The 11,427-nt window shown below is 51.7% G+C and overlaps 1 protein-coding gene across 1 annotated transcript; it reads right to left on the bottom strand.

Moving 5' to 3' along the window:
- Positions 1-8,986: 8,986 nt before the first annotated feature.
- CRYAA (crystallin alpha A) lies at positions 8,987-11,135 on the bottom strand. Its single transcript, XM_083170915.1, has 3 exons — positions 10,947-11,135; positions 9,502-9,624; positions 8,987-9,196 (listed from the first exon to the last, which is right to left on the bottom strand). The coding sequence occupies exons 1-3, from the start codon at positions 11,133-11,135 to the stop codon at positions 8,987-8,989; spliced, it is 522 nt and encodes a 173-aa protein (XP_083027041.1).
- Between the last annotated feature and the right edge of the window lie 292 nt (positions 11,136-11,427).

Here is an 11,427-nt window from a genome sequence, read left to right as displayed (position 1 = left end):
GTCTGTCCCTCCCCTATAGAGTGTAAGCTCTCATCCTAACCCACCGCTCTATGCTCCTCGCTCACTGTCTACTCTGTGTCACCCCTGTCTGTCTGTCCCTCCCCTATACAGTGTAAGCTGTCATCCTAACCCACCGCTCTATGCTCCTCGCTCACTGTCTCCTCTGTGTCACCCCTGTCTGTCTGTCCCTCCCCTATAGAGTGTAAGCGCTCATCCTAACCCACCGCTCTATGCTCCTCGCTCACTGTCTCCTCTGTGTCACCCCTGTCTGTCCCTCCCCTATAGAGTGTAAGCTCTCATCCTAACCCACCTCTCTATGCTCCTCACTCACTGTCTCCTCTGTGTCACCCCTGTCTGTCTGTCCCTCCCCTATAGAGTGTAAGCTCTCATCCTAACCCACCGCTCTATGCTCCTCGCTCACGGTCTCCTCTGTGTCACCCCTGTCTGTCTGTTCCTCCCCTATAGAGTGTAAGCGCTCACCCTAACCCACCGCTCTATGCTCCTCACTCACTGTCTCCTCTGTGTCACCCCTGTCTGTCTGTCCCTCCCCTATAGAGTGTAAGCTGTCATCCTAACCCACCGCTCTATGCTCCTCGCTCACTGTCTCCTCTGTGTCACCCCTGTCTGTTCCTCTCCTATAGAGTGTAAGCTGTCATCCTAAACCACCGCTCTATGCTCCTCACTCACTGTCTCCTCTGTGTCACCCCTGTCTGTCTGTCCCCTATAGAGTGTAAGCTCTCATCCTAACCCACCGCTCTATGCTCCTCGCTCACTGTCTCCTCTGTGTCACCCCTGTCTGTCTGTCCCTCCCTCCCCTATAGTGTAAGCTCTCATCCTAACCCACCGCTCTATGCTCCTCACTCACTGTCTCCTCTGTGTCACCCCTGTCTGTCTGTCTGTCCCTCCCCTATAGTGTAAGCTCTCATCCTAACCCACCGCTCTATGCTCCTCGCTCACTGTCTCCTCTGTGTCACCCCTGTCTGTCCCTCCCCTATAGAGTGTAAGCTGTCATCCTAACCCACCGCTCTATGCTCCTCACTCACTGCCTCCTCTGTGTCACCTCTGTCTGTCTGTCCCTCCCCTATAGAGTGTAAGCTCTCATCCTAACCCACCGCTCTATGCTCCTCGCTCACTGTCTCCTCTGTGTCACCCCTGTCTGTCTGTCCCTCCCCTATAGAGTGTAAGCTCTCATCCTAACCCACCGCTCTATGCTCCTCACTCACTGTCTCCTCTGTGTCACCCCTGTCTGTCCCTCCCCTATAGAGTGTAAGCTGTCATCCTAACCCACCGCTCTATGCTCCTCACTCACTGCCTCCTCTGTGTCACCTCTGTCTGTCTGTCCCTCCCCTATAGAGTGTAAGCTCTCATCCTAACCCACCGCTCTATGCTCCTCGCTCACTGTCTCCTCTGTGTCACCCCTGTCTGTCTGTCCCTCCCCTATAGAGTGTAAGCTCTCATCCTAACCCACCGCTCTATGCTCCTCACTCTGTCTCCTCTGTGTCACCCCTGTCTGTCTGTCCCTCCCCTATAGAGTGTAAGCTCTCATCCTAACCCACCGCTCTATGCTCCTCGCTCACTGTCTCCTCTGTGTCACCCCTGTCTGTCCCTCCCCTATAGAGTGTAAGCTCTCATCCTAACCCACAGCTCTATGCTCCTCGCTCACTGTCTCCTCTGTGTCACCCCTGTCTGTCTGTCCCTCCCCTATAGAGTGTAAGCTCTCATCCTAACCCACCGCTCTATGCTCCTCACTCTGACTCCTCTGTGTCACCCCTGTCTGTCTGTCCCTCCCCTATAGAGTGTAAGCTCTCATCCTAACCCACCGCTCTATGCTCCTCACTCACTGTCTCCTCTGTGTCACCCCTGTCTGTCTGTCTGTCCCTCCCCTATAGAGTGTAAGCTCTCATCCTAACCCACCGCTCTATGCTCCTCGCTCACTGTCTCCTCTGTGTCACCCCTGTCTGTCTGTCCCTCCCCTATAGAGTGTAAGCTCTCATCCTAACCCACCGCTCTATGCTCCTCGCTCATTGTCTCCTCTGTGTCACCCCTGTCTGTCTGTCCCTCCCCTATAGAGTGTAAGCTCTCATCCTAACCCACCGCTCTATGCTCCTCACTCACTGTCTCCTCTGTGTCACCCCTGTCTGTCCCTCCCCTATAGAGTGTAAGCTGTCATCCTAACCCACCACTCCATGCTCCTCGCTCACTGTCTCCTCTGTGTCACCCATCTGTCCTTCCCCTATAGAGTGTAAGCTCTCATCCTAACCCACCGCTCTATGCTCCTCGCTCACTGTCTCCTCTGTGTCACCCCTGTCTGTCTGTCTGTCCCCTATACAGTGCAAGCTCTCATCCTAACCCACCGCTCTATGCTCCTCACTCACTGTCTCCTCTGTGTCACCCCTGTCTGTCTGTCCCTCCCCTATAGAGTGTAAGCTCTCATCATAACCCACCGCTCTATGCTCCTCGCTCACTGTCTCCTCTGTGTCACCCCTGTCTGTCTGTCCCTCCCCTATAGAGTGTAAGCTCTCATCCTAACCCACCGCTCTATGCTCCTCGCTCACTGTCTACTCTGTGTCACCCCTGTCTGTCTGTCCCTCCCCTATACAGTGTAAGCTGTCATCCTAACCCACCGCTCTATGCTCCTCGCTCACTGTCTCCTCTGTGTCACCCCTGTCTGTCTGTCCCTCCCCTATAGAGTGTAAGCGCTCATCCTAACCCACCGCTCTATGCTCCTCGCTCACTGTCTCCTCTGTGTCACCCCTGTCTGTCCCTCCCCTATAGAGTGTAAGCTCTCATCCTAACCCACCTCTCTATGCTCCTCACTCACTGTCTCCTCTGTGTCACCCCTGTCTGTCTGTCCCTCCCCTATAGAGTGTAAGCTCTCATCCTAACCCACCGCTCTATGCTCCTCGCTCACGGTCTCCTCTGTGTCACCCCTGTCTGTCTGTTCCTCCCCTATAGAGTGTAAGCGCTCACCCTAACCCACCGCTCTATGCTCCTCACTCACTGTCTCCTCTGTGTCACCCCTGTCTGTCTGTCCCTCCCCTATAGAGTGTAAGCTGTCATCCTAACCCACCGCTCTATGCTCCTCGCTCACTGTCTCCTCTGTGTCACCCCTGTCTGTTCCTCTCCTATAGAGTGTAAGCTGTCATCCTAAACCACCGCTCTATGCTCCTCACTCACTGTCTCCTCTGTGTCACCCCTGTCTGTCTGTCCCCTATAGAGTGTAAGCTCTCATCCTAACCCACCGCTCTATGCTCCTCGCTCACTGTCTCCTCTGTGTCACCCCTGTCTGTCTGTCCCTCCCCTATAGAGTGTAAGCTCTCATCCTAACCCACCGCTCTATGCTCCTCGCTCACTGTCTCCTCTGTGTCACCCCTGTCTGTCTCTCCCCTATAGAGTGTAAGCTGTCATCCTAACCCACCGCTCTATGCTCCTCGCTCACTGTCTCCTCTGTGTCACCCCTGTCTGTCTGTCTGTCCCTCCCCTATAGAGTGTAAGCTCTCATCCTAACCCACCGCTCTATGCTCCTCTCTCACTGTCTCCTCTGTGTCACCCCTGTCTGTCCCTCCCCTATAGAGTGTAAGCTCTCATCCTAACCCACCGCTCTATGCTCCTCGCTCACTGTCTCCTCTGTGTCACCCCTGTCTGTCCCTCCCCTATAGAGTGTAAGCTCTCATCCTAACCCACCGCTCTATGCTCCTCACTCACTGTCTCCTCTGTGTCAGCCCTGTCTGTCTGTCTGTCCCTCCCCTATAGAGTGTAAGCTCTCATCCTAACCCACCGCTCTATGCTCCTCACTCACTGTCTCCTCTGTGTCACCCCTGTCTGTCCCTCCCCTATAGAGTGTAAGCTCTCATCCTAACCCACCGCTCTATGCTCCTCACTCACTGTCTCCTCTGTGTCAGCCCTGTCTGTCTGTCTGTCCCTCCCCTATAGAGTGTAAGCTGTCATCCTAACCCACCGCTCTATGCTCCTCACTCACTGTCTCCTCTGTGTCACCCCTGTCTGTCTGTCTGTCCCTCCCCTATAGTGTAAGCTCTCATCCTAACCCACCGCTCTATGCTCCTCGCTCACTGTCTCCTCTGTGTCACCCCTGTCTGTCCCTCCCCTATAGAGTGTAAGCGCTCATCCTAACCCACCGCTCTATGCTCCTCACTCACTGTCTCCTCTGTGTCACCCCTGTCTGTCCCTCCCCTATAGAGTGTAAGCTCTCATCCTAACCCACCGCTCTATGCTCCTCACTCACTGTCTCCTGTGTGTCACCCCTGTCTGTCTGTCTGTCCCTCCCCTATAGTGTAAGCTCTCATCCTAACCCACCGCTCTATGCTCCTCGCTCACTGTCTCCTCTGTGTCACCCCTGTCTGTCCCTCCCCTATAGAGTGTAAGCGCTCATCCTAACCCACCGCTCTATGCTCCTCACTCACTGTCTCCTCTGTGTCACCCCTGTCTGTCCCTCCCCTATAGAGTGTAAGCTCTCATCCTAACCCACCGCTCTATGCTCCTCACTCACTGTCTCCTCTGTGTCACCCCTGTCTGTCCCTCCCCTATAGAGTGTAAGCTCTCATCCTAACCCACCGCTCTATGCTCCTCACTCACTGTCTCCTCTGTGTCATCCCTGTCTGTCCCTCCCCTATAGAGTGTAAGCTGTCATCCTAACCCACCGCTCTATGCTCCTCGCTCACTGTCTCCTCTGTGTCACCCCTGTCTGTCTGTCCCTCCCCTATAGAGTGTAAGCTCTCATCCTAACCCACCGCTCTATGCTCCTCGCTCACTGTCTCCTCTGTGTCACGTCTGTCTGTCTGTCCCTCCCCTATAGAGTGTAAGCTCTCATCCTAACCCACCGCTCTATGCTCCTCACTCACTGTCTCCTCTGTGTCACCCCTGTCTGTCTGTCCCTCCCCTATAGAGTGTAAGCTCTCATCCTAACCCCCCCCCCCGCTCTATGCTCCTCGCTCACTGTCTCCTCTGTGTCACCCCTGTCTGTCCCCTATAGAGTGTAAGCTCTCATCCTAACCCACCGCTCTATGCTCCTCGCTCACTGTCTCCTCTGTGTCACCCCTGTCTGTCTGTCCCTCCCCTATAGAGTGTAAGCTCTCATCCTAACCCACCGCTCTATGCTCCTCACTCACTGTCTGCTCTGTGTCACCCCTGTCTGTTCCTCCCCTATAGTGTGTAAGCTCTCATCCTAACCCACCGCTCTATGCTCCTCGCTCACTGTCTCCTCTGTGTCACCCCTGTCTGTCTGTCCCTCCCCTATAGAGTGTAAGCGCTCATCCTAACCCACCGCTCTATGCTCCTCGCTCACTGTCTACTCTGTGTCACCCCTGTCTGTCTGTCCCTCCCCTATACAGTGTAAGCTCTCATCCTAACCCACCGCTCTATGCTCATCACTCACTGTCTCCTCTGTGTCACCCCTTTCTGTCTGTCCCTCCCCTATAGAGTGTAAGCTGTCATCCTAACCCACCGCTCTATGCTCCTCACTCACTGTCTCCTCTGTGTCACCCCTGTCTGTCTGTCCCTCCCCTATAGAGTGTAAGCTCTCATCCTAACCCACCGCTCTATGCTCCTCACTCACTGTCTCCTCTGTGTCACCCCTGTCTGTCTGTCCCACCCCTATAGAGTGTAAGCTCTCATCCTAACCCACCGCTCTATGCTCCTCGCTCACTGTCTCCTCTGTGTCACCCCTGTCTGTCCCTCCCCTATAGAGTGTAAGCTCTCATCCTAACCCACCGCTCTATGCTCCTCACTCACTGTCTCCTGTGTGTCACCCCTGTCTGTCTGTCCCTCCCCTATAGAGTGTAAGCTCTCATCCTAACCCACCGCTCTATGCTCCTCACTCACTGTCTCCTGTGTGTCACCCCTGTCTGTCTGTCCCTCCCCTATAGAGTGTAAGCTCTCATCCTAACCCACCGCTCTATGCTCCTCACTCACTGTCTCCTCTGTGTCACCCCTGTCTGTCTGTCCCTCCCCTATAGAGTGTAAGCTCTCATCCTAACCCACCGCTCTATGCTCCTCGCTCACTGTCTCCTCTGTGTCACCCCTGTCTGTCCCTCCCCTATAGAGTGTAAGCTCTCATCCTAACCCACCGCTCTATGCTCCTCACTCACTGTCTCCTGTGTGTCACCCCTGTCTGTCTGTCCCTCCCCTATAGAGTGTAAGCTCTCATCCTAACCCACCGCTCTATGCTCCTCACTCACTGTCTCCTGTGTGTCACCCCTGTCTGTCTGTCCCTCCCCTATAGAGTGTAAGCTCTCATCCTAACCCACCGCTCTATGCTCCTCACTCACTGTCTCCTCTGTGTCACCCCTGTCTGTCTGTCCCTCCCCTATAGAGTGTAAGCTCTCATCCTAACCCACCGCTCTATGCTCCTCGCTCACTGTCTCCTCTGTGTCACCCCTGTCTGTCCCTCCCCTATAGAGTGTAAGCTCTCATCCTAACCCACCGCTCTATGCTCCTCACTCACTGTCTCCTCTGTGTCACCCGTCTGTCTGTCCCTCCCCTATAGAGTGTAAGCTCTCATCCTATCCCACCGCTCTATGCTCCTCGCTCACTGTCTCCTCTGTATCACCCCTGTCTGTCTGTCTGTCCCCTATAGAGTGTAAGCTCTCATCCTAACCCACCGCTCTATGCTCCTCATTCACTGTCTCTCCTCTGTGTCACCCCTGTCTGTCCCTCCCCTATAGAGTGTAAGCTCTCATCCTACCCCACCGCTCTATGCTCCTCGCTCACTGTCTCCTCTGTGTCACCCCTGTCTGTCTGTCCCTCCCCTATAGAGTGTAAGCTCTCACCCTAACCCACTGCTGCTCTATGCTCCTCTCTCACTGTCTCCTCTGTGTCACCCCTGTCTGTCTGTCCCTCCCCTATAGAGTGTAAGCTGTCATCCTAACCCACCGCTCTATGCTCCTCGCTCACTGTCTCCTCTGTGTCACCCCTGTCTGTCTGTCCCTCCCCTATAGAGTGTAAGGTCTCATCCTACCCCACCGCTCTATTCTTCTCGCTCACTGTCTACTCTGTGTCACCCCTGTCTGTCCCTCCTCTATAGAGTGTAAGCTCTCATCCTAACCCACCGCTCTATGCTCCTCGCTCACTGTCTCCTCTGTGTCACCCCTGTCTGTCCCTCCCCTATAGAGTGTAAGCTCTCATCCTACCCCACCGCTCTATGCTCCTCGCTCACTGTCTCCTCTGTGTCACCCCTGTCTGTCTGTCCCTCCCCTATAGAGTGTAAGCTCTCACCCTAACCCACTGCTGCTCTATGCTCCTCTCTCACTGTCTCCTCTGTGTCACCCCTGTCTGTCTGTCCCTCCCCTATAGAGTGTAAGCTCTCAACCTAACCCACCGCTCTATGCTCCTCGCTCACTGTCTCCTCTGTGTCACCCCTGTCTGTCCCTCCCCTATAGAGTGTAAGCTCTCATCCTACCCCACCGCTCTATGCTCCTCGCTCACTGTCTCCTCTGTGTCACCCCTGTCTGTCTGTCCCTCCCCTATAGAGTGTAAGCTCTCACCCTAACCCACTGCTGCTCTATGCTCCTCTCTCACTGTCTCCTCTGTGTCACCCCTGTCTGTCTGTCCCTCCCCTATAGAGTGTAAGCTCTCAACCTAACCCACCGCTCTATGCTCCTCGCTCACTGTCTCCTCTGTGTCACCCCTGTCTGTCCCTCCCCTATAGAGTGTAAGGTCTCATCCTACCCCACCGCTCTATGCTCCTCACTCACTGTCTCCTCTGTGTCACCCCTGTCTGTCCTTCCCCTATACAGTGTAAGCTCTCATCCTAACCCACCGCTCTATGCTCCTCGCTCACTGTCTCTCCTCTGTGTCACCCCTGTCTGTCTGTCCCTCCCCTATAGAGTGTAAGCTGTCATCCTAACCCACCACTCTATGCTCATCGCTCACTGTCTCCTCTGTGTCATCCCTGTCTGTCTGTCCCTCCCCTATAGAGTGTAAGCTGTCATCCTACCCCACCGCTCTATTCTTCTCGCTCACTGTCTCCTCTGTGTCACCCCTGTCTGTCTGTGTCACCCCTTTTTGTCATTCACAGTAGAATTTTTAACTTTAAATAAAAAAAAATTCTAATCAAGTCCCCATTTTTTAAGTTGTGTGGTTACACATTATCGTCTTTGTTCTGTTTTGGCTTATCAGGCCCAAATAACTGGATAGTTTTACCCAACAGTTCTTTTTGTAGTAATATGTGATGATGCTCTATAAATCCATACTGCTCCGGTCTTTGAACCCACCAATCCCATCCCAAGACATACTAACTCCAGCCCAGGTCTTACCATCCTCATCTCTGGACCTAATACTCATATCACAAGACTCCCAGAACCTACCAGCTTCTTCCCTGTACCGAAAACTCATATCCCAAGACTATCCAGTCCCATCTAAGGACATACACTACCAACTCCATTCCAGGACTTAACAGTCTTATTCTTGAACAAACTAGTCTCATTGCAGAATCTACCTGTCCCATCCCTAGACCTACCTGCTCCTTTCTATGACCTACCTGTCCAATGGTAGGACTAATCTGTCCCATGCCTAGACCTACCAGTTAAATCCCAAGACCTTCAAGTTTCATTCCAGGGCAAACCAGTTCCATTCCAGGTAAGTCCTACCAGTTTTATTGACCTACTATCTACTTTGCCATACATCCTAGTGCCAGCCCTGAACGTAGCCATGTCTGAGACTTGTCAAAGCATTAAGTCACCTGACATCATCCATCTTCTAATAATAGGTGGTTATGTATTACAATGGGTCTTTTGATATAATCTCTCAACACCCAACCAATAGGTTGTCCTCACCACCAATGTGGAAATTACAAGTAAACCCCAGGTTACATAAATGAGTAAGAGATAACAAACAGGTAATGGGATGATATCTTTAATGCATACTTGGCCCTGCAGTCTGTTCAGAAGAGAGCAGAGGCCTGGGGTGGAAACTAGGATGGGGCATGAGGGGAGGACAATTGATGCTGACAGAAAGTTAAGATGCCAGATGTTTAGGAGGAGGGAGCAGAAGTAGGCTTCTCGTCTCGGGTTACAGGGATGGGTCTCTCGCTGTGGCTTGAGTCCAGACTGGACAGCAGTTTGGGACCTGAGAAGGTCAAAATCCCATCGGCAGAAAGAGAGCAGCTGACTGAGGATTGGTCCAGATTTGGTGGGAGGCGATAACGGCGATGAAATTCTCGGGAAATGTATCCATGGTCATCCTGGACAGAGAGAAGAGGTCAGTAATCTAGCGCCAACAACCCTTCTGGTGCAGAAAGACACCAGTAAAAAAATCTAATACTGTATACATCAACTGGTGCTGCACCATCTAAGGAGCACATTTACATAGAGGCTTCCAACCAATCTCCATTCCCCATTCCTTGAAATTACTGGTGAGGAATCCCAGAAATACGCGTTCTACAGTTCACCACCTGGGGAAAGCAGAGCTGGAACTGCCCAACCCATCACCATAATTTACTGACAGGTTGTCTCCTAAGACTCAGATACTTTACTGACATAGACCCACCTGTCTCTCACTGTGTTTTCCATGAATCTCCACATAGTCGTCCAAAACTTTCACACTTAGGTCCTCAGGTGAAAAGTGCTTCACGTCCAAGTTGACGACAAAACGCTCCCGGTCTGATCGCACCTGCAAAGGGTCAGTGGTGAGAAGAGCCAGGGCAGAAGGCTACACAGATGGGTATAATGGGTATAATGCCCCCAACGTCAACCTATATCCATGAAATGCACCTTTCCCATAGCACCAAATAACTGAGAATAGAACTAGACATGAAAACGTGGCTGAAGCTATTGTTGTATTATAGCCCGGCCTGGCAATAATAGCGCCAGTGACCAGCACAGCTGTAGTGCCCGTGACCTAGAAGTTATATAGACCCTTTTCTCCTATCCAGGAACAAACAGACTCACGTTATCATTTAACCTGGAAATATTTCTGTGGGGGAGATGTACCAAGCAGAGAGAGAGATAAGTGAAGTTGCACAAAGCAACCAATCACTTTCTGTCATTTAGTTAGTCTATGAAATGAAAGTTAGAAACTGATTGGTAACTTTGGGCAACTACTCCACCCTACAGTATGTCTGGCCAAGACTTGATGCACCTCCCTATATAGATAGAGATATATATATATATATATATATATATATATATATAATCACAGTGTAACCGCACTCCAAGCCAGCTCTTGTTAACAGGGGTGCTCCTTATAGCAGCAGCGTGTGCTCCCTCAATATAACATATGACGGGCCCCTCAGGGTCCAATCAGGGCACTCACCAAACGATTTGTGAAAAATAGTAATTTAATACATCACCAAATCAAGTAATGGACCGCAGTCCTAGTCGACGTTTCGGCCGTGACCCGGCCTTTGTCAAGACAACAGCAATGCAGAGTAACAGCGAGACAAGGAAGCTCGTTTGGTGAGTGCCCTGATTGGACCCTGAGGGGCCCGTCATATGTTATGTTATATATATATATATATATATATATATATATATATATATATATATATATATATATATATATATATATATATATATAAATATATATATAGATAGATAGATAGAGAGAGAGAACTAGAGAGAACAACTTTCAGCCTAGAACCACACAGGCAAGGGCGTAACTACCATAGGTGCAAGGGGTGCAGCTGCTATGGGGCCCAGAGCTAAAGGGGGCCCCTTTTTACTGTCTAAGTAATATGATTTACATACATTTGTCACAATCAGTTGCTAAATAGGGGGCCCTTACAAACTTTTGCTATGGTGCCTACGGATATCTAGTTACGCCACTGCACACAGGTGCTGGAACATTATAAGCCCAGCGTCGGCCATGTTGGCCACTTGATGTATCACCATTAGCGTGCCTCTGTGGAGTATTCTAGAGCCTGATTATAAGATGATGCCCAGTCTGACGTGAACCCTGGGGGATGTGAGTGTGGTTGGCGTGTGGTTCCTCACCTCAGAAATACCAGAATCCAAGTACCCCCGAAAAAGGTTTTGCCTATAGTAGGGGCTGATGGTGGGGGAGAAGAAAGGATACAGGTCATAATCAAACATCCCTTCTCCGAAGATCTGCTCGAAGAGGCGATTGGGGTAGAAGGCCCCCAAAGCACGCTTGAACCAGGGGTGCTGAATGGTGATGTCCATGGATGTAACGTGATGCCAGACACAGACCAATGAGGCACACTGCTCATCCATCCTCTATAAATACCCCAGTGGGAGCTGAGAGCAAGGGGGATTAGACACTCACAGGGGAAGGATTAGATGGAGCCCTCCAGAAAGACATTACCTCATACACACCCAGCTCAGCACATTTCTCTGTCTGACCCAATGATCACTGTGTAAATCTCACAGCTTCTACTGTGCCAGCAGAATTCCCTGTACTGGGATCAGAGGAAGCAGCCAGGTCACAAATACTACATTACTGACAGTTATCACA

The sequence above is a fragment of the Crinia signifera genome, chromosome 2 (genome assembly GCF_055691185.1).
Source record: "Crinia signifera chromosome 2, ASM5569118v1, whole genome shotgun sequence".
Classification (NCBI taxonomy): domain Eukaryota; kingdom Metazoa; phylum Chordata; class Amphibia; order Anura; family Myobatrachidae; genus Crinia; species Crinia signifera.
Note: the sequence above shows the minus strand (reverse complement) of the source record. Positions and strands in the feature narration are given on the sequence as shown.

Excerpts from the sequence above, each read along its gene's own strand:
- CRYAA (XM_083170915.1), bottom strand. The coding sequence starts at position 11,135 with ATGGACATCACCATTCAGCACCCCTGGTTCAAGCGTGCTTTGGGGGCC. Across the intron at positions 9,625-10,946 it reads TGGATTCTGGTATTTCTGAG|GTGCGATCAGACCGGGAGCG; the intron begins GTGAGGAACCAC and ends GACCCTTTGCAG. Across the intron at positions 9,197-9,501 it reads GAAAACACAGTGAGAGACAG|GATGACCATGGATACATTTC; the intron begins GTGGGTCTATGT and ends CTCTCTGTCCAG.